Genomic DNA, 24,220 nt, shown 5'->3' on the forward strand with positions numbered 1-24,220 from the left:
ACTACTGAACCGATTACAATGAAATTTAGCACACATATAGAGGGTAACTTGGATTAACACATAGGATGGTTTTTATCCCGGAAATCCCACGGGAACGGGAACTATGCGGGTTTTCCTTTGCAAACGCGGGCGAAGCCGCGGGCGGAAATCTAGTTATACTAATAAAGGAATAAAATTTCACCGGTAAGTATTTTTGTTTATAAATATTGCCGTTTTTCCTTAAAATTATAAAATATTTACAAGTATTACGAGTGTCACCATAGTAATCGAAATAACAATGAATGGCACAGTCGACCATTCTTATTATCACGTTTAACACAAATTTCAACCTTATTTCTATGAGTTTATGTTCAAAGTTATATCTATTGAAAATTGACAACCTCTGTTGTAGAAAAGCCGAATTTTTGCGTATTGGAGCAAAAATAAACAAAACGTCTCATATACTTAGGGATGTTATTCTAAAATAAACCGTAAGTTCGTGCGTTAGGATACATATTAAAAAGCTTAATTTAATATTTAAGTTAGTTTTCACTAAAATCAAGCTGTCCAATAAAAGGCATAGTTTACTTGTGTGTACTGTTTAGCTATCGGCACAGAATACATAATAGTAGCTAAACGCTACAGAACGGACACTCTCCGCCTCCCGCCAAAATTAAACTTACCTCACCCCCGCGCGATCAGACATAAAATGGGCCATATTTTTCTGCAAGGACGATACGCAACGAAGATTGACAACATTAATCAAATTGACTTAAAGTAATTTTATTATTTTGGATTTGAGATTATCGTTTTTCGTAGAAAATGGTTAGATATTGTGCTGTTTACGGATGTATTTCATCAGAAAAACGCGAATTTTTTTTTACGCTAGTCACAAATGTGCCAACCATAAAGCGTTAACACACACATTTGCAGTCTCTACAGTGTGACTGTCAAAACGATCATTTTGTATGGAGTGTCCGGGGTGTGCTATCGGTTTAAATGTGTTGATTTTGGCGACAGCGGTTTTCATACGAATTATGACATTATAGCACTTCTATGTGTCTTGTTATTTAGATTTCTATGTACATAGCATACAAATTCATATCGGATAAACTTATTTTCTTGATATGAACCTTAGATTTGTATAATTTTGCAAGAGAGAGAGAAAAATTATGTACATTTTTTGGATAGTATTCACAATAAATTAAAAAAAAATCTATAGCATGATCTATAAATCAAATAAACAAACCACACTCACAGACAATAATGCAATAAAGCAAAAAGTAATTTTAAAATTGAAACACGCTAGTAATAAATTATCGGGTTGTATAGACGGGTCGCAACCGATCCACGTGTTTAAGGTAATCGCTTCCCATGTGTGGCCTAAGTTAGGTACGAGCGAGATATGCGGGTCAATTTATACTAAAATTATTTTTTGGTGATTATATTTATGACTAAGTAGATTATTTTAGATTAACATTTATTGGCCAATAGGTATTTCAGTATCGTCAAAGATTAGAGTTAGATTTATTAAATTATTAACTTACTAGCTGTGCCCGCGACTTCGTCCGCGTGGAATAGTGACTGTATAGTAGTTACTACTTAGTTTTTGAAGTGAAAACTTCTTTAGCGGCGTTGAGCACTTTTTCTGTAATGGGTATAAAATCTTAAACTCGCGTCAGGACACGTGACCTGATCGAAAAAGCGTAAGACGAATACCATTCCAAAATATCAAACATGTTCAACGTTAATAATCAAGTATTCACTTCTGCCGGCACTCCCGGAGTGCATCCCGTCTTTTTTATTGAATTGAAAGGAAAAACACGTACTACCATAAATAATACAAAAAACTGTTAGTAAAATTTATTACTAAACTGAGCTAAAAAATAAAAAAATAAATACCTAATTAATTTTCTAGGTAAAATTTATATTTAGGCACCAGAGAGGAAGGGAGCAAATTTATTTTTCTTCCTTCCTTGTATGGATGTTTTTGATAATAAATCGTGAAGCAACTGAGCGCCGAGACAAACGTTAAAACGCAAAGGAATATAATCCGCTATCGATACTAATAATTGACATAAGCGTGAATAATCGTGTAATGTTTTGCTAAGGATTTGTTCACCCTACCAACGACGACGACGACCACGAACAAAATTTTCATCCTGTCGCAATTTAACAAAATAGTGCTAAACACAATTAGAATAAAATATTAAAATTTCCTGTCGTTCTGGTGCTTGGAATTTTTTTTTTGAGATCAATGAATGAAAAAATAGATTTTTCGTAGAAACGGTAGCTCCTAGAAAATCGAAATTTTTTTCTTCCGAGTACCAGTATGACGGGAAATTTTAATATTTTATTTTGAACGAATTTGGTCTGGATGAGAATTTTGGTCGTTGTCGTCGTCGTAATTTTGGTAGTGTGACCGAACCATTACTAAAATGTGATGAGCTTATGTCAATAATAATTAGCGATAGCAGTTTCTATTCCTTAGCGTTTATTCTAATCTCTGCCGTCTCGGCCTGCAGATCTTTCCTGTCTCACGCCTGTAGTAACTAAACCGTTTAGACCATGCAATAAAAATTAATAAATACCATTTTAAATATTTATAAAAATAAAAAAACAAAGTCGTCGGAGCTGCCATACCATCATTATCATATCATATATTATATTTTTTTTATAATGGTACTTAATTTTAGAGATCGTCGGGAAGTTTGTAAAATTATTATTTATTCCTTTACATTCGTTGCGTTGGTTTTTTTTTTAATTTTTAAATTTTTAACTTCGGTTTCTTATTTTCAAGTAAGCGAGACCTACCTCCATTTTACATTCCTACATCATATTGATAGTAGCGGGTACAACCTGGGGTAGAGTGGCCATAGTGAGACCCGAATGGAAGAGATTGGAGGAGGCCTTTGCCAACTGGCAAACGGACACGCAAAAATGGATCAAACCGAGCATATATAACTAAATACATATGTAAAGTCCCAACAAAGGCTAATAATATGTATAGCCCGCGCTCTTAGCAAAAACCCCAGAAAATGGGAGAAATAAAACAGAAGAGAAAGAAATAATAATAACATCATATTGATATCTATAAGTTTGTTGCTCCTTGACATCTTTCAATTTGTGCACGGTTACGGTGCCCGTAACCGTGCACACGGTGCCCGTAACCGATTTTGATGTAAACCATATTATCTAATTGTACCTATATGTACACGTCATATCCTGTCGTTTGATGCTCCATTTGGTTTATTTATCTAACCTCTGTCACCCCTAAAGTGCCCTATAATATGTAATAAACGGATGAACCGATTTCGATAAAACATTATTAATTGTAATTCACACGTTGCTCTTTCATATTTTGATATATCTACCGCTTGAGTATATTATTTGACAACATTCCATTATTGTTCATTCCCACTTTTACCGCTGTAATCTAATAGAAGCTGTAATGGATAAACCGATAAAAATATAACTACCTAATATTTTTTCCCACATTCCCACTTTTACCCCTATAAAGGTATAATAAATGGATGAACCGATTTTGATACACTTTATCTAAGAACCAGCATCGGCAAATATGCTGCCTAACATCAAAACCGCATCTAATTCGGATTACACACACAAACACACACACATAGCGGTCAAACACTTATCACCCATCTTTTTGCGTCGGGGGTTAAAAATATAATACGACATAATTTAAAGGACATTTTATGTAGAAAATTTACCTAGAAGTAAGCATAATTCTAATTTGACCCCTCCCCCTACTAAATCAGCTTAAGTTAAATTTTTAACTACAGTTTTGGGTTTGGGATCGATTTAATAATTTAACCCCTGCTAATTTTTTTTCGACCGCCTACTTGGTACAGTGGTTGGCGCTTGAGCGTAGAACCGAGGGGTCCTGGGTTCGATTCCCGGTGGAGACGAAGAAAAAAAAATGTCTCGGTCTGGCAGGACACAGAAGGCTGATCACCTACTTGTCCCTAAAGAAAAATCGATCAGTGAAACAGATGTATGAATAATGCATCTGCCCCTTACCCCACTACGGGGACACGGGACTTCACACTTTTTACTTACTTAATTTTTTTTACATATTTTCATTGTACAGACATCACTTTTCTAGAATTTTATTATATGTATTGATGATTGATGATTGACCACGCGCAAGGTTACTAATTTCCACTACATCCTCACGCAAATCTTCAATTTTTATTAACATTGAATCTGTTAATAAAAAAAAATCAAAAGATAACTGTACCTTGTTTTATTAAAAATCTACTAAGTACTAACAAATAAAGTTATATCAAGAACTAAAGTAACCTTCTTTGGGCGTTTAATATAGTCTTGTAAAAGTTATACCTACATAAAAATAAAATTTCATCATTTTCCTATTTTGTCATACTTAACTTTAACTAATTAAAAACATGAGTCTAACTATGTAATTATAATTATAAAGAATAAATACAAAAGCTACAACTTACCTTTTGTGGGAACGCAAGAAGGCGAAAATTAAAAAAAAAGCCGAAGATTTATAACAATGCAATGTAACGAATGAACACAATCACTGTTATCTACTATTACCTATATTATTTTATTAAAAATCTACTAAGTACTAACAAATAAAGTTATATCAAGAACTAAAGTAACCTTCTTTGGGCGTTTAATATAGTCTTGTAAAAGTTATACCTACATAAAAATAAAATTTCATCATTTTCCTATTTTGTCATACTTAACTTTAACTAATTAAAAACATGAGTCTAACTATGTAATTATAATTATAAAGAATAAATACAAAAGCTACAACTTACCTTTTGTGGGAACGCAAGAAGGCGAAAATTAAAAAAAAAGCCGAAGATTTATAACAATGCAATGTAACGAATGAACACAATCACTGTTATCTACTATTACCTATATTAACTGTGGTGTCTTGTTCGACATCAAATAATAAACATCTACCCTCACTTATAAAAATTTAGTACATAATATTATATTCACATGAAATATAAGCGCACCTGAAATGGACTCTGGGAAGATATGAATTATTTATTTAACTTTAAAAAAAAACAACCTCACCAACATCATAATATTTAAATAATATTTAAATTATGAATTTCCAAGAAGCGTTATTATTATGTAAATTGATTTGATTTTAATGAAATCTCATAGATGGCGCTGTTTTAAATTTGTCTTTATACTACTAAGATTCATTATACTGTTTCTCTGCCAAAATTACTTAAATGACGTAGTTTTTATAGTGTAAAGGTAGACAATAGCATGGCTTACTCAAAAACAACATTTAAACATGAGTCTTTAGATTGTACGCTATCGTAGTACAGAGAATACGTAAGAAAAATAAAGGTTCACAGCTCCTCCCCCGCAGGTGATAGCTTGATAATATGTAGCCTATAGCCTGACCCGACCTGTTAGGAATATTCATGCAAAATTTGAAGTAAATCTATGCAGTACTTTCTGAGATTAGCCCGGAAATACATACAGACAAACAGACAAACAGACAAACAGACAAACAGACAAAAATTCTAAAAACTATATTTTTGGCTTCTATATCGATTATAGATCATGGATCAAGTATTCTTTTAAAAAAATATTCAATGTACAGTTTTGACTTTCCTACGATTTTATTATATGTATAGATTCCCCATATTTGTTAAATTATTATTACCCAATACAATACATACTACATTGTACATACAATATGAATTTTATTTTATGAATTTCACCAAATCCTCAAATATTCCATGAAAATATATTTACAGATTTTAAACATTCACCAATTACAGATCCACACACAAACAAAAACATAATTCATCATTGAATTATTTGCGTCGTAAAATTAATTCGAGCTCACACATCGGGCTGATTTAATTAGGGTTTACAGGTTTTAATAGGCAAGATTTACGAGAGAGCTCATCTGGCCAGGGGCCCGCGTAATTTGTGACAGAAGGGATACAGACTATATATGTATACACTGTACGCTGTGGGTTGCCATGCAAATACTACCCACAGACTATCTAAACAATGTGAATGGGCTACACGTTTGAAATAAATTTCGTGTTCGTTCGTGGAAACGTAGTGCAACACGTTAGGGCTTGAATAAATAAAATTTTAATTCAAAATGTCATTTAGGTGCATTTTAATTATGTATAGGGTATTTCATGTTATTCTCAAATTTTTTCGTTAGTTTTTACCGTATACATGGAATTTTACAGTATCGATATTGCTTATAAATAATAAATAAATAAATAAACTTTTTATTTTTTTTTTTTATTTAAAATTAGCGCCCTTTTCCACACGTCGTGATAAAAAAATTGCCGCTAAAAACACCTTTACCTTGCATCCCACCGTATCTTACACTTTAAGATTACATTATGAAAACAGCGACCGTCCCACCACTAGATTACCAATGACGCGGCAAATCCCCAAAAACATTGCAATCCACCCTCACAATGAAACCAGTCTCGGTCGATAAACTATCGTGACTGGCAGCAGTAAAAACATTGCCTGTACGAAAAAAATTGTTCAACGAAAAAAACATTAAATTATCTATACATATAATAAAATCGTAGGAAAGTCAAAACTGTACATTGAATATTTTTTTAAAAGAATACTTGATCCATGATCTATAATCGATATAGAAGCCAAAAATATAGTTTTTAGAATTTTTGTCTGTTTGTCGGTTTGTCTGTTTGTCTGTTTGTCTGTATGTATTTCCGGGCTAATCTCAGAAAGTACTGCATAGATTTACTTCAAATTTTGCATGAATATTCCTAAGAGGTCGGGTGAGGATAGTTTAAACATATTATCATGATATCACCTTCGCGGGAGGAGCTGTGAACCTTTATTTTTCTTACATATTCCGTGTACTACGACAGCGTACAATCTAAAGACTCATGTTTAAATGTTGGTTTCGAGTAAGCCATGCTATTATCTAGCTTTACAAAATAAAAACTATGTCATTTACGTAATTTGGGCAGAGAAACAGTTTAATGAATTTAGTAGTATAAAGACAAATTTGAAACAGCGCCATCTATGAGATTTCGTAAAAATCAAATCAATTTACATGTTATCACTACTGAACAACTGTTGAAAATTAATAATTTAAATATAATCATGTTATTTATTTAACTCTTTAACCCATATCTTCCCTTCCCTATAAGGTGCGCTTATATTTCGTGTGAATATACTACATTTTTAAAAGTGAGGGTAGATGTTTATTATTTTAAGTCAAACTAGACACCATTACAATTAATCTAATATTGATTGTGTTCATTGGTTACATTTTTAATCTTCGTGTTTTATAATAAATTTATAAAGAATAGAAAAAATTCAATCACGAGGCGGGACTCGAACCCACATAATTTCGTGATCGAATGTTTCTATTCTTTATAAATTTATTATTTATAAATTTATATTTATAAAGCATTTGAATAAATAAATAAATAAATAAATAAAATTAAAATAAATGTCATAAAACCAAAAATATCAAACTCAATCTTCGTGTTTTGTGAATTTTCACCATGCGTTCCCACAAAAGGTAAGTTGTTACTTTTATAGGTATTTATTTTTATAATGATAGCAATTCATGTTTTTTATTGGTTTTATAATGGTTTTATATTACACTTTTAGAATGAAATAATAAAATGATGAATTCTTTTTGACTTTTACAAGATTTTGAGGTGCGTTGGGAACAGTAGTTTGTTGATAAAATTTTATTTGTAAGTAGCTTTTTTTATTGATTTACAATTATTAACGTTTGATTTTTTATTTACAGATTCAATGTTCATAAAATTATATCGCCTTTGGAAGACTATTTCTGCTGACAATTTTACAACACCACTTGAAAATTGATGATTTGATGATGAAGATAGTGGCAGCAAGGATTAAGTGGAAATTAGTAATCATCCGCTTCGTCAATTTTTGACTGAAGTTAATGTCCAACGTATGGTTCAATCATTGGAAGTATCTCGGGTAATTTTGGAGGATATTTTTCAGGAAGGAGAGGAGGGGCAGCCAACCACATATCAAACTACTACGTTTTAGTACCGAAAAAAATGTTATTGCCAAATGAAACATAAATTTTGCACTCACAACTGTACAAGTTATGATTTTTATTCTGACTTTGCTGTTATCTGATTATAATATTTATCGTTATGGCTATCGAGGTACCGACCGTACTGGGATGAGAGTACATGATATTATACCTACTCATCATCCAGGATTGCTTAGAGCATTTTCACACTGAAAAAGATGTTTTCTTTGAATCGTAGTTGCTTCATTTATTTATTTTTAATCATTTTACATAATATGTTTTATATTTGCCCATTTTCATTATATTTTATAAATTAAATGGAACCAACATAACTTTGTTGTGTAGGTATCATTTCTCTATTAATAATCCGTAGGCATATTTTCCGAGCACCCCATTTAAGGTGCGGTCCTGAAATTATAAAAAGTTAATGTATACTTTTGCCTAATATAAGCTCAAGATCATTTTTAGATAAAAATAACAAAAAGAACTTATTTATTAAAATTTAGTAGATAAAAGAAATTATGTTACGATTTTATAAGAAAACACAGTATATTTATTAGGCGGCGGTGATCTCTTCCAGGCAAAAGATATTCATCAGCTCAATAAAATTGAATAGTTGTTGTTAGTTATTCTTTAAATTCACTGATTGTAATGAGCATTTCCGCATGCAAGTTGTATCGTAGTTTAGATATATCATAGTTTTGACACATTACAGTTCCAACAAAACCCTCAAATTTTTGAGCAGAGTTGAGCAAGATAATTTAAAAAATGTGCTGTGTTAAGTATTATAGAAAAGGTTAGTTCGTTGATAATTATCATTTCTTCATCATTTACATGGGTGTTGTTAAATGTTAGTAAAAATAAACTTTGACTGTTAATACTTTTGTTCAGTATTTACCTGTATGATTATTGCTTGGTAATTAATATGTATATTTTCATGTCGTATAGCTAATTATAAACATAAGTGTGATGTGAAACTAGCTGGATTTATTTTTACACACTCACAGCCATATATTTTATATTAAAATAGTGTAAATCATAATATTTTTTCACAATTAAAAATATTTCCTTTTTTCTGATGGTGTTGGCATCGAATTAAACCGCGCTGTCGTTTCGTTCACTAAAAGTGATGTTATGAGGACCGAATATGTAGCCGCCTCAACTTACGGAAACGAGAGTAACCTGCGTTGTCTGTTAGTTATTGTATAGTCGAATTTAACGTTACATGGAAATTGGAATCTAAATATATTATGTATACTTAGGTATATTAAATCTGTACATGAAATATATTTCCTAAATAACTATCACGGGGTGATTAGGGATCGACACTGATGCCAAAGAAGCAAACAGTAAAATTTTTGTCCGTATAACCGCTATAGAAACAAAAACTACTCGACGGATTTAAACGAAACTTGGTACAATTATTTTTCATATTCCTGAGCAGAGCAGTAACTCCATTTTTAAGCTTTCGTCGCGTGTGCAACCTTAATGGTTAAAGCTACACAGAAATCATGTATGAAAGAAATGTTCTCCTTATTATATAAAAAATATCTCCCGACATCATAAATGTCTATCTTTTATGGTTGACTCACAATAACACGTGTAACTTCCGATAGCTTAGGAGTTCGAAGCTTTCTGATTATATTTGTCTATAACACTCTCAGTCCGTTTTAACTCAATTTTTATTTTCATGCATCAGTGCCACCTAAAAAATCTTTATCTCGAAATTCGAGCAAAGCTAAGAAAATGAGAAATAAGAGTTCTCAAGAATCGTTAGAGGTATACTCTAGGCCGAAAACAACACGTGTTATGCCGAGAACCTGAAACCGCTTCACAACGAGAATTGCGGCTCACAGCTGACCGCGAACGGCATGTACTATCCCGTGAGACCGAAACCTTCACTGAGAGGGTATAACGTCTCACAGCTGATCACGGCCGTCACATTTTATCTCGAGAATCTGAAACTTTTACTCAATATGAAGACCGTTTGACAAATGATAGGGTGCACCATAATATTATTCGATCTCTTGAAGATGAACATGAGCATAAGCAATGACTAGAGTAGGGACGCGAATATTACAATTAATTGAGACAAAAACGATTATTAAGTTTGTTTAATGAAAGATTAAGAATTGAAACTATTCGGTCTCTGGAAACGGACGAAAAGCGAGAGGCCCCTCTTACTGCAGACAGATTTCGCATAGTCTTAATGACTTAGAGGTAAACATAGAAGATCAATCTACGAATTCGGTGGTGGGGTCCGACAAATATAAAAGTGGGTTTTCTTATAACCTCACAATTGATTACAGATCATCTTCTGTATAGGCGATATTAACGTAGTATGTTATTTTTGTAATGCTTTAAAGTGGAGTAAGGAGTCGGCTTACGTTTGAAGATACACCGGAACCTTTGAAATCACTACTTTTAGAGGAACATGACGTGCAATCTAAACAGTTCTTAGACAATATTCGCTCTTATAGTAGTGCGTTTCAAATGATCCTTTGGTGCTCAACAATTATCAGAAGGTCCTTTCATGCTTACTTTTAAGATACAAGGTCAAGTTTACCATTTGATAGGATCCCTTTTGCCTGAAGGCCAACCTAAGTTTCTTTAAATATATTTTGTATTCGACTACAACGAATAGTCGAATACAAGAATTATCAATATTTCTCGAATTTAAAACTGAACTCATTTCACAATTTTAGAACATGTTTCATCAGGTTAATTCGTATGTATGCAGTTTTAAATCGACATTAGAAGCTTTTCCTCAAGATGGTGATATTAATATAAGATTGTTATAAATGCCGATAGACGGACGTCTATCGGCACTCAGGAACTCCCTGGGCGTGTATAACGCCCAGGCCACAGTATTACAATTTTTCGCATATTTTCGCATAGCAAAGGAGGGGAACTCGCGGGGGGTCAAGTGACGCGGGCCACGTACCATTAACATGCTTAGTTTGTGGTACCGAGCGCGAAAGAAAGTCATCGTGTTTTTGTTTTGTTACTATGTAAACTAACGTAATTTAATACTTAGGTACATATTCTATAATGGTGCGCTCAAACTGTTAATCTACATTTAATTTAGATTATTATTTGAAATACTAAGTAATGTAGAATTTAAATCACATTCCTTCATGTTTTCCTCAGATTTTCAATTTTCTCCGATTTTAAGATTTTCAGAGTGTTCAATTTTAATGTAGTTAAATTTTATAAGAGACAATTAAGAACATTCAAAAATAAAGTGTCACGTATTTTTTTTAAACGACGAATGACCTAAAACGACGTAATCGCGGACGAAGTCGCGGGCAACAGCTAGTCTATACATATAATAAAATCGTAGGAAAGTCAAAACTGTACATTGAATATTTTTTTAAAAGAATACTTGATCCATGATCTATAATCGATATAGAAGCCAAAAATATAGTTTTTAGAATTTTTGTCTGTTTGTCGGTTTGTCTGTTTGTCTGTTTGTCTGTATGTATTTCCGGGCTAATCTCATAAAGTACTGCATAGATTTACTTCAAATTTTGCATGAATATTCCTAAGAGGTCGGGTGAGGATAGTTTAAACATATTATCATGATATCACCTTCGCGGGAGGAGCTGTGAACCTTTATTTTTCTTACATATTCCGTGTACTACGACAGCGTACAATCTAAAGACTCATGTTTAAATGTTGGTTTCGAGTAAGCCATGCTATTATCTAGCTTTACAAAATAAAAACTATGTCATTTACGTAATTTGGGCAGAGAAACAGTTTAATGAATTTAGTAGTATAAAGACAAATTTGAAACAGCGCCATCTATGAGATTTCGTAAAAATCAAATCAATTTACATGTTATCACTACTGAACAACTGTTGAAAATTAATAATTTAAATATAATCATGTTATTTATTTAACTCTTTAACCCATATCTTCCCTTCCCTATAAGGTGCGCTTATATTTCGTGTGAATATACTACATTTTTAAAAGTGAGGGTAGATGTTTATTATTTTAAGTCAAACTAGACACCATTACAATTAATCTAATATTGATTGTGTTCATTGGTTACATTTTTAATCTTCGTGTTTTATAATAAATTTATAAAGAATAGAAAAAATTCAATCACGAGGCGGGACTCGAACCCACATAATTTCGTGATCGAATGTTTCTATTCTTTATAAATTTATTATTTATAAATTTATATTTATAAAGCATTTGAATAAATAAATAAATAAATAAATAAAATTAAAATAAATGTCATAAAACCAAAAATATCAAACTCAATCTTCGTGTTTTGTGAATTTTCACCATGCGTTCCCACAAAAGGTAAGTTGTTACTTTTATAGGTATTTATTTTTATAATGATAGCAATTCATGTTTTTTATTGGTTTTATAATGGTTTTATATTACACTTTTAGAATGAAATAATAAAATGATGAATTCTTTTTGACTTTTACAAGATTTTGAGGTGCGTTGGGAACAGTAGTTTGTTGATAAAATTTTATTTGTAAGTAGCTTTTTTTATTGATTTACAATTATTAACGTTTGATTTTTTATTTACAGATTCAATGTTCATAAAATTATATCGCCTTTGGAAGACTATTTCTGCTGACAATTTTACAACACCACTTGAAAATTGATGATTTGATGATGAAGATAGTGGCAGCAAGGATTAAGTGGAAATTAGTAATCATCCGCTTCGTCAATTTTTGACTGAAGTTAATGTCCAACGTATGGTTCAATCATTGGAAGTATCTCGGGTAATTTTGGAGGATATTTTTCAGGAAGGAGAGGAGGGGCAGCCAACCACATATCAAACTACTACGTTTTAGTACCGAAAAAAATGTTATTGCCAAATGAAACATAAATTTTGCACTCACAACTGTACAAGTTATGATTTTTATTCTGACTTTGCTGTTATCTGATTATAATATTTATCGTTATGGCTATCGAGGTACCGACCGTACTGGGATGAGAGTACATGATATTATACCTACTCATCATCCAGGATTGCTTAGAGCATTTTCACACTGAAAAAGATGTTTTCTTTGAATCGTAGTTGCTTCATTTATTTATTTTTAATCATTTTACATAATATGTTTTATATTTGCCCATTTTCATTATATTTTATAAATTAAATGGAACCAACATAACTTTGTTGTGTAGGTATCATTTCTCTATTAATAATCCGTAGGCATATTTTCCGAGCACCCCATTTAAGGTGCGGTCCTGAAATTATAAAAAGTTAATGTATACTTTTGCCTAATATAAGCTCAAGATCATTTTTAGATAAAAATAACAAAAAGAACTTATTTATTAAAATTTAGTAGATAAAAGAAATTATGTTACGATTTTATAAGAAAACACAGTATATTTATTAGGCGGCGGTGATCTCTTCCAGGCAAAAGATATTCATCAGCTCAATAAAATTGAATAGTTGTTGTTAGTTATTCTTTAAATTCACTGATTGTAATGAGCATTTCCGCATGCAAGTTGTATCGTAGTTTAGATATATCATAGTTTTGACACATTACAGTTCCAACAAAACCCTCAAATTTTTGAGCAGAGTTGAGCAAGATAATTTAAAAAATGTGCTGTGTTAAGTATTATAGAAAAGGTTAGTTCGTTGATAATTATCATTTCTTCATCATTTACATGGGTGTTGTTAAATGTTAGTAAAAATAAACTTTGACTGTTAATACTTTTGTTCAGTATTTACCTGTATGATTATTGCTTGGTAATTAATATGTATATTTTCATGTCGTATAGCTAATTATAAACATAAGTGTGATGTGAAACTAGCTGGATTTATTTTTACACACTCACAGCCATATATTTTATATTAAAATAGTGTAAATCATAATATTTTTTCACAATTAAAAATATTTCCTTTTTTCTGATGGTGTTGGCATCGAATTAAACCGCGCTGTCGTTTCGTTCACTAAAAGTGATGTTATGAGGACCGAATATGTAGCCGCCTCAACTTACGGAAACGAGAGTAACCTGCGTTGTCTGTTAGTTATTGTATAGTCGAATTTAACGTTACATGGAAATTGGAATCTAAATATATTATGTATACTTAGGTATATTAAATCTGTACATGAAATATATTTCCTAAATAACTATCACGGGGTGATTAGGGATCGACACTGATGCCAAAGAAGCAAACAGTAAAATTTTTGTCCGTATAACCGCTATAGAAACAAAAACTACTCGACGGATTTAAACGAAACTTGGTACAATTATTTTTCATATTCCTGAGCAGAGCAGTAACTCCATTTTTAAGCTTTCGTCGCGTGTGCAACCTTAATGGTTAAAGCTACACAGAAATCATGTATGAAAGAAATGTTCTCCTTATTATATAAAAAATATCTCCCGACATCATAAATGTCTATCTTTTATGGTTGACTCACAATAACACGTGTAACTTCCGATAGCTTAGGAGTTCGAAGCTTTCTGATTATATTTGTCTATAACACTCTCAGTCCGTTTTAACTCAATTTTTATTTTCATGCATCAGTGCCACCTAAAAAATCTTTATCTCGAAATTCGAGCAAAGCTAAGAAAATGAGAAATAAGAGTTCTCAAGAATCGTTAGAGGTATACTCTAGGCCGAAAACAACACGTGTTATGCCGAGAACCTGAAACCGCTTCACAACGAGAATTGCGGCTCACAGCTGACCGCGAACGGCATGTACTATCCCGTGAGACCGAAACCTTCACTGAGAGGGTATAACGTCTCACAGCTGATCACGGCCGTCACATTTTATCTCGAGAATCTGAAACTTTTACTCAATATGAAGACCGTTTGACAAATGATAGGGTGCACCATAATATTATTCGATCTCTTGAAGATGAACATGAGCATAAGCAATGACTAGAGTAGGGACGCGAATATTACAATTAATTGAGACAAAAACGATTATTAAGTTTGTTTAATGAAAGATTAAGAATTGAAACTATTCGGTCTCTGGAAACGGACGAAAAGCGAGAGGCCCCTCTTACTGCAGACAGATTTCGCATAGTCTTAATGACTTAGAGGTAAACATAGAAGATCAATCTACGAATTCGGTGGTGGGGTCCGACAAATATAAAAGTGGGTTTTCTTATAACCTCACAATTGATTACAGATCATCTTCTGTATAGGCGATATTAACGTAGTATGTTATTTTTGTAATGCTTTAAAGTGGAGTAAGGAGTCGGCTTACGTTTGAAGATACACCGGAACCTTTGAAATCACTACTTTTAGAGGAACATGACGTGCAATCTAAACAGTTCTTAGACAATATTCGCTCTTATAGTAGTGCGTTTCAAATGATCCTTTGGTGCTCAACAATTATCAGAAGGTCCTTTCATGCTTACTTTTAAGATACAAGGTCAAGTTTACCATTTGATAGGATCCCTTTTGCCTGAAGGCCAACCTAAGTTTCTTTAAATATATTTTGTATTCGACTACAACGAATAGTCGAATACAAGAATTATCAATATTTCTCGAATTTAAAACTGAACTCATTTCACAATTTTAGAACATGTTTCATCAGGTTAATTCGTATGTATGCAGTTTTAAATCGACATTAGAAGCTTTTCCTCAAGATGGTGATATTAATATAAGATTGTTATAAATGCCGATAGACGGACGTCTATCGGCACTCAGGAACTCCCTGGGCGTGTATAACGCCCAGGCCACAGTATTACAATTTTTCGCATATTTTCGCATAGCAAAGGAGGGGAACTCGCGGGGGGTCAAGTGACGCGGGCCACGTACCATTAACATGCTTAGTTTGTGGTACCGAGCGCGAAAGAAAGTCATCGTGTTTTTGTTTTGTTACTATGTAAACTAACGTAATTTAATACTTAGGTACATATTCTATAATGGTGCGCTCAAACTGTTAATCTACATTTAATTTAGATTATTATTTGAAATACTAAGTAATGTAGAATTTAAATCACATTCCTTCATGTTTTCCTCAGATTTTCAATTTTCTCCGATTTTAAGATTTTCAGAGTGTTCAATTTTAATGTAGTTAAATTTTATAAGAGACAATTAAGAACATTCAAAAATAAAGTGTCACGTATTTTTTTTAAACGACGAATGACCTAAAACGACGTAATCGCGGACGAAGTCGCGGGCAACAGCTAGTTCGTAATAAGCCCGCGGACGCCAAAACTTCGGTGATCGACCCGCGTAATAACAAATTTGTTTTCTAGATTTTACGCATGGGAAATACGCGAATGCAAAGTGAAAATTATGTACGAGCCCATGGATTGTATTGTTTCATTAAAATGTTATGGCGGTCTTTGATTCTATAGACTTTTTCTATCATCATTACTTTTTTTTTTTTTATCATCCTTGGCCACCACGGCCACGTTACCATGTAGCTTAGCCATGTAGATATTTCTTAGGTAAGCACGAAAATATAATCTTTCAACACAAACATTGGCACATAACAAAAAAATCGTAATCACAAAAACATTCTAATTTCAAATGGCCCGCTTTTAAAAAATATACCTACGCATTTACGCAAGCTGTCAGAATTCAAAAAAGGTTTTCAACAATGAGGATCGTTGGGAGTTACAGAAAACGGAAAACGACGTCAGAATGTTACAGCTGAGGAATTCCATTCGGGTTTATTGGAAAAGTTAATTCATTCGATGCGTCTCGAGACTCAGCCTGGTGAATTATGATTTTGCATCTGTGAACGTTGGCGAGTGATTTCCATTGATTTTTTTGACAGGGAAAGGAATTATGTTCGCGTTTCTGAACGTTGACGATTTACGGCAGTATTGGTAGAATTATTTATTTTCAATTTCATTTATTTATTTGTTAGTTATAAAAAGAAATCAACAATAATAATACGCTATATAAACTCTATGGCCCACCACGAATTCCCTAACTCAACTGAATTTTTATAAAACGAATACGAGTTTGAAAATATGATAATATAAGTTCAAAAAATACCTAATGTTATTTTTGCAAAGTAATTACATGAAACATGAATCTCGCTTAGTACTTCCAAAACAATTTCTTACAGTGTTCCTCGTTTGTCTCTTCGTTCCAAAAATAATTAAAGTTAGATAACGCAAAGGTTTAAGGAATAAGATTTTAGAAGAACGAGGATTTAAGTTAATAAGAAATTACAATTTCCACACAACAAATCTGTTTTACGTAATCTAAAAATAATGATATTATTTAATTTAAATTAAAGGAGATAGAAGAGATAGACAAGATAGAAATTATGCACAAGTACCACAGATAAAAAAAAATATACTGCCATAAAAACTTTAATGCCCTCATTATTCCAAAAAAAAAAACAAATTTCCCGCCTTTTTTCAATTGTCCGTATTTAAGCAAAAAGGAACCACCCAGCAAAAACGCACTTTCGAGATATTAAAGGATTTACAAAAACATTTGCAGCTCTGTCAGATGAAGTAAAATTAAAATTTATTTTATTTAAATTCATTGATAAATTACTTATTTAAGTATGTGTATATAAATTTGCTCTGAATATTCTTAAACTTTCTAGATAATTAAGAAAATGTGCATGTGGTTCCTTTTAACATTTATCAATTGATAGGTTTTCTCTTATACAAAAAGGAACCACATCCCAGGGATTTAATGATATAAATGAAACTATGTATTTATAATATCGTAATTAAAGCTTTAATTAATAAAATATATAAAATAATACTTATATAGGACGTTTATTCGACGTTATCATCAAATTGGATTTCGAAATCCACCGTTTCTAGTCCATCTATGTGGTCTTCTATTGCATCATCACTAATGAGACCGTTATAAAAACTGTGCATCTTGTGGAATGAGATGTAATATGGACTGAATATCGCTAGAAGGTGAAGAAAGCTTCTCCAGAGGCAGCGACGTATAAGGTTCTTCGTTATCTTCTGTAATAAAAAGAAAAAAAGCTTTAAATCAAAACAATAAAGCCGCGTGGCTTTTATACGTGGGTAGGTATATGGCGACAGCAAAATATTATTAGTTCTTATAAAGCCGTGTCCCTACTAGACGACTAAGTATGTTGTATGTACATGCGCCATGTACAAAAAACTGGCTAAGTGCGAGTCGGACTCGCGCAACGAAGAGTTCCGTACCATTATCTAAAAAAATCACGGCTTATTGTATGGGAGCTTCTTAAATATTTATTAAGCTATTGCATAGCTTCTATATCGGGCCTTGAGCGCGGGGGCTGAATCGAGAAATTCCGTAACGAAAAAACCTCACTCCGACGGGCTCGGAGGTGTGGCTTGAAGGCATGTTATGCAATAGCTTTACCGCGGCAGTCCCCGAGTGCCACACGTCTTTTTTTATTCTGTTTTTTAGTATTTGTTGTTACAGCGGCATCAGAAATACATCTAAACGTATTTTACCAAAATAGTAGGTAGGTACCTAGATCATCGACAGTTATTTTTAAAACAGGGTTTAGACTTTAGTAGTTTCATCTCACAATGACAGATGAATCGTAACAAAATGACTCTTAATTCGACTCGCCGCGCCTTCGTGAACAACGACATTGTCGTTAAAATACGTAAATCCACAGAGGATTCCTCTTGTACTTACTTAATGAACTATCTTCTTAAAATCACACCACAATCGGGAATGAATCAAAAGTGGATAAAGCGTACCTGCATCTCAGATTCAATAAGTACTTAAATGCATTAAATAAAACTACTTACCCGTTGTATCTTCATTATTATCTTCGGTGTTCGTCTCCAATGCTTTTCTTACCCATTGCTTGCTTATTTATTTATTACTAAACATTTTCACATTTAATTTTAAAGGTAATTAACAAAAACAATAGAACTTACTTCGCGGAGGAAAAAAACACCGTCACGTATTCGAACTACTTCGCTGAATGTCACCTATATTGACAGATGTTCGACGTTTTACTTAAAAAATTGGAGTTTTGCACTTAAGTAATGAAATACGTTGTTTAAAGATGAGAAGCATTGTAACAAGTCAAGGCATTTGGTTCCATATAGCGATGATGGGTTTCAGAATGTTTTACAATATTTATTTATGCATAATAGAACCGAATGCTTGTGGTTTTATTTTGCAATAAAAAATTACAATTAAATTATGTATTTATTTTACGCATAACCATACCACAGAAACCTGGTTCCATTTTGTGTATTAAAAATAATTGTTATTAATAGAAATATGTGTAATGTATAATGGTACCAAGTAGGTGTGGATCTGTTTTGTATAAAATGACATGATAGTAATATCGTTTATTTGTTTGAACAAAGCAGTCCCGTGGTGCTGTGGTTCGGTTTTGCTTAATATGTAATTATTCGTTGTTGCTGGTGGTTCCTTTCTGCTTTTAGTATACCTTGTTTCCAACGTAAAAATCATGTGGTTCTTGTTTGTATAAGAATTTAGACCACTTTTGGATGAGTATTCTTCAATAAAAGCAAAAAACAAAATTTGTCGAGTGGTTCCATTTTGCATAAATACGGACAATTGACATTTTCAAACTTCAACATTAAGGCCCTATTATAATATATTCTGTGATTAAGGTACCTATCTTATTTGCACTACGTGTTTGTATACTGTGTCTTTAAAAATACTATATGCAAATACAAGATTATAGCGCGACTTTGATCCACGACCGAAATGAAGTACGATTTAGAAGATTGGCCTTCTTTGTTTTGTTCCCGAGCTTATTACGGTTATCACTCTGGATTACGAAGTTATTATGAGGAAAGCGTTGAATAAAATTACTTCGTTGACTTTAGAAGATGTTCATTAAGAGTGACTCGTTTAAACTGTGTTTGTGAAACGTTTAATTTGAGGTAAGAAATGTCGCGGGATAAGCGTGCTGAAACTTATAAAACAATCAAAATCTTGAAATCTATTTGTTTTTGTGAGCAATGTTTTGTTAGTCATGTATTTAAAATTACTCCCTTACTTGCCCAGTTATTTCATACAAAGTTGGTGCTACCAACAATAATGCAGAAAGTAAAAAGGTACCAACCCGTAATATAAACCAAACGATTCTTCAGTAGCAATAGCAAGTATTATCTTCCCATTATGTATTTAAACGTCCTTATAACATTGAATTGAAGAAACAAGTTGTTGTTTAAAACATAAATACGTTGAATTGTTCTGATGCTTCAGTCTTTATAAAACATAAATCTATAATCTCGATCTAATTCTGCTAGAAGAGATCGCTCTTTTAACAATAACACCTATACTCAAACTCAAACTCAAAACTCAAACATTTATTTATTCAATTAGACTTATTTTAGAAGGAAATTCGAATCGTCATTAAATATTTTTAACATTTACCTTATAATATGCTGTGTGTTGTGTTAAGTTGTTGTGTCCGTTGTATTGTTTTCTTTTGATGCAAATAAAATGTTTTAATTCATTCATTTATTCATTGTTACAGAATGGAAGAAACGGTACGCTCGCTGCTTCAACACAAGAATCGAGTGGAAACTTTGAAGCAAGAGAAAGCGTCTTTATCTTCAGCGCTGGAGGTGAGTTTTATATTTATTTGTTTATTTGATATTTTTGGACAGTATTGCCGGCATCTTGTATGCGTCGCGTCGGTGCAAAACGTGATTGACGTTATCAAATAACTGGTGTATGAATTCTATTGAACAGAATCAATACAAAAAATACATTAAAACACTTAGTAAAATGAACAATTGTTATATTTTAATGCAAACAGTATGCATTATATTTAACTAATCAAAGAAGTCTTAGTACTTATACACAATAGTTTTAAAAAGAAACACTAAAAAACCTTCGAAAGAGTATTAGATTAATGAATAAGGTTTTCATTTGAACTACTAACTCAAAACATGTCAAAACGGCATGAGCAAGACAAATTTGGGCAGTCGTTTAACGGCATTAAAGAGCATTTATCGCATAGAGGGGACAGGCGATTATTTTTGGATTATATCTGCCACTGCAGATAGGAATTAATTTGCGAAAGTACCACATAACCAGTGTCACTTGATCCCCCAAAATAGATAGCTTCCTTTAAAACTATAGTCGTTTTAGGAAATAAAGGAGGGTGGAGAGGTCTATTAGTTTGGTCGGTCTATACTGCTCCCTAACATGATGTCTTAAAGCAGTATTATTTCCAGTGTGGAAAAAAGACAGCGCTATATAAGCTGTCTAGCGCCATCACTTTCCCACATTCATGATAATATAATAGTGGCCCCCTGGACGTTCTTTGAAGGATTATTAATGGCGGAGTGTGTTTGAGAGGGGATAATGTTTTTGCGTAATTAGTGGCTGGTTCTTATGAGTGTGGTCTGTTTGGTTTGTGAGCCTGATTGAGTGGTAGGGATAATGTGTGGACAAACAGATAGATTTGTTTGGTCGTGTTAGGTTTGTTAGATGTTTTAGTTGGGAAAATATAAGGACAACAGAACACATGAATGAACTTTTTGTGTTTTTACCTTCTAAGCCAGCGTATTTATATAACTTGTTTATCTACAACATAACAGATTGCTACCAACTTGGTAAGACACAAAGCCGAAACTTCTTATGGATTTTTCATCAAAAAATAATTTTATACCAAAAATGAACAATGCTCAACCTCACAACATAAGACGTCTGGAGTATTCTGATAAAATTGTATGAAAAGTTTCATGCGAATTTCAATATTCCTTCAACAATGATAATATATCAGTTACAAAAGACGTCGCCCAGGAGACTGACAATAGAAAATATTTAGAATATATTAAAGAGGGGCACACAATAGACGGCTGTAAGGCAGGTGGGGAAACGGAAAAATCAAAATTGATAGGAATGACGGGGGAATGACCAGATAGCGGTGAATCGTGAATTTTATTGAAATTCAAATATTGTTAGGTACTGATAGCAGAATAAATGTTGAAATGACAGAATTGAAATAATAACGGGCTAAATACAAAACATTCCACTCATTTTTGGTGTTCACATTAGGAATTTTAACCATCTCGCTCTCTCAGTGGTTAACACTGATGTCAGATTAAAACGCTGTTATATTTTCAAACTTTTGGTAGCGATAATAAAAGAAAATAGAATTAATGAAAATCTATTGCAGCATCTTCAAATACGTTTCAAACACCTTCAAGTATGTTCATACGAGATACCTATAAGGTGAATACTTTGCAATATTTTTTGCAAATTACAATTTGCTTTTATCTAAAATGAAGCCGCATTTAATTTAAATGATACCCACGATAGAGTAATTGAGATATATTGTCCTCTGGACATCATTAAAGACCCTCCGCATCAAAAGGCAAACGCAGTGAGCATACAAAGTTTTCGAATAACGTATTCAAACATGCATATTGAAGGGGAGCAGACAAAACAGTCCAGTTTAATGAAATATTTCGGATATTTGTTCATGATTCCTGTTTCCCAATGCCTGTTTTACCAGATTCACAAGACCCCTCAAAATGTCTATCACACTTGTTAAAAGATGGCAACGGGGTGTCAACATAAAATGGGTGAATGCTCGTAACAGAATCTTCCTTGAATTTTTTAATTTGATGGCTTAGAATATTTTGTGAACAATTTGCGAGTTAATATTTCGTCGGGCACTTGAATATTTCGAAGTTTCTATCTGATATTTCTGAGCGCTCCGCTAAAATGAATTTCTTTTTTGACGTTTTCCTTATCACGTTACGTCTTGTTTGATTTTACTCAGTTTAATGGAAGACTTTGAAGTATTACAATTTAGAAAGGTAATTCACTTTTACAAGAACATAATGAAATATTATCCATTTTACTGTTCCCTTAAAATAATATTCTGCATAATCTTACCCTAATAAATTGGTAAATGCTACAGCAGATGTAACTTTCAAATACTTCATCACGTACCAAAAATCTTACACTTCAACTAAAACCAAAATAATTACCACTTCCAAAGCTTTCACAATAGCGTTACAATGACAATCACAAGCCTCAGCTTCTAAAACAGGCAAGATAAGAGGCACTCTAGTACTGAAAAATTCAACCCCTAAAAGGTACCATCACTGCCCTTTAACACAAAACGTGGTTCCCGGAACTGTAGTTCAGTCTACAAATCGTTACTGACACACACACACGTATTGATATAGACACGGTAAAATTATGAATGTGTTACAAGGTACAAGCGGGAGCGGAATCCAATCATAATGTCTACTATTAAGTAGTTAATATCTATATTATTTACCTGATGTTGTATGTGTTCAAATATCTGATACAAAAACATTTTTAACATAGGTATTGTAACAGCGAATATTTTATTTACTCTCTCGCAAAAAAAGGAAAAGAAAAACATATACCTAGAGCGATACCTGGATTTCCAGAATATTCTAAATCGTCAAAACGCTGAATATTTTATCTTGCGGCACATGCACTCACACAGAGGAGCCATAACAGCGATGTAAGGACATTAAAATGGCGGAAAGCGGTAAATCGGCTATGCACAATGACTGGGGTTTCCCGTTTTAAAAGCGCCCCCTCGCGCCTCTAAACAATAATTCAACTTTACCCTTCCGAAGTGCAAGGGCGCAGTGCCGGAATAGGGATGCGCTTTTATCGATATGTATGGATTAGCGGTGATTTAATATTGTAAAAAATCATTTAGGCTGATTTAACTCTTGTAAAAATAATTACGATGTAGAGTACGTATGAAATTACGATTTGAAGAATACCTACGTATAAGCAGACAGCTGTTGCTGAAAATTTCGTAGTAGGTATACATTTCATGGTAAAGTTTCACTATTCGCCGTGGAGGCAAAAATAATTAGATACTGTGGGTCTTGTGATCAAGGTATGGTAAATTTGGTTATACCTGACAAATATTTCATAAATTTTATCAATGAAAAGGAATAATTTTTCAGTGGACATGTAGATACGATATAGTGACTCAATTAAGAATACTTCAATTTACAGTTTAATTTTTTCACAATTAACCAAGCATTAATTAATTATTCAATCAATTATCGATACTTAGCAGCACAGCACTAGCAACGGTCAGCACTAGGGTGCATCGTTTCAGCCCCCGGCTTTGCCCCGATCTCAAATACACACGCACTAATTGTGTTTGACGTTTGTACGGTTATGTTATTTACAAACAGTTTTAGAAAATTGAACGATATAAAATCAATACGTATGTTAGAAAATATTGCTTCGTATTATTAAGGGTTTTAGTATATACATTATACATAATAGTTAAATATGTAGTTTACACAATA

The 24,220-nt window shown here is 32.7% G+C and overlaps 1 protein-coding gene and 1 long non-coding RNA gene across 5 annotated transcripts in view; one reads left to right on the forward strand and one right to left on the reverse strand.

Moving 5' to 3' along the window:
- Positions 1–24,220, forward strand: part of LOC149485663 (uncharacterized) — a 361,945-nt gene that overhangs the window by 318,663 nt on the left and 19,062 nt on the right. For all 4 annotated transcript variants that reach the window (XM_089698915.1, XM_089698914.1, XM_089698916.1 and 1 more), the window contains exon 5: positions 20,425–20,515. In XM_089698915.1, coding sequence (XP_089555041.1) covers positions 20,425–20,515 — 91 coding nt within the window. The remainder of the gene's footprint in view (positions 1–20,424; positions 20,516–24,220) is intronic.
- On the reverse strand, positions 17,403–19,498 carry LOC149485672 (uncharacterized). The gene is made up of 2 exons (XR_016316051.1): positions 18,707–19,498; positions 17,403–17,917 (listed from the first exon to the last, which is right to left on the reverse strand). It is a non-coding gene; the product is annotated as an uncharacterized LOC149485672 (long non-coding RNA).

Source organism: Colias philodice, chromosome 9 (assembly GCF_061535455.1).
Source record: "Colias philodice isolate Cphi_HAF_F1 chromosome 9, ilColPhil1 Martin Lab GWU primary, whole genome shotgun sequence".
Taxonomy (NCBI): Eukaryota; Metazoa; Arthropoda; class Insecta; order Lepidoptera; family Pieridae; genus Colias; species Colias philodice.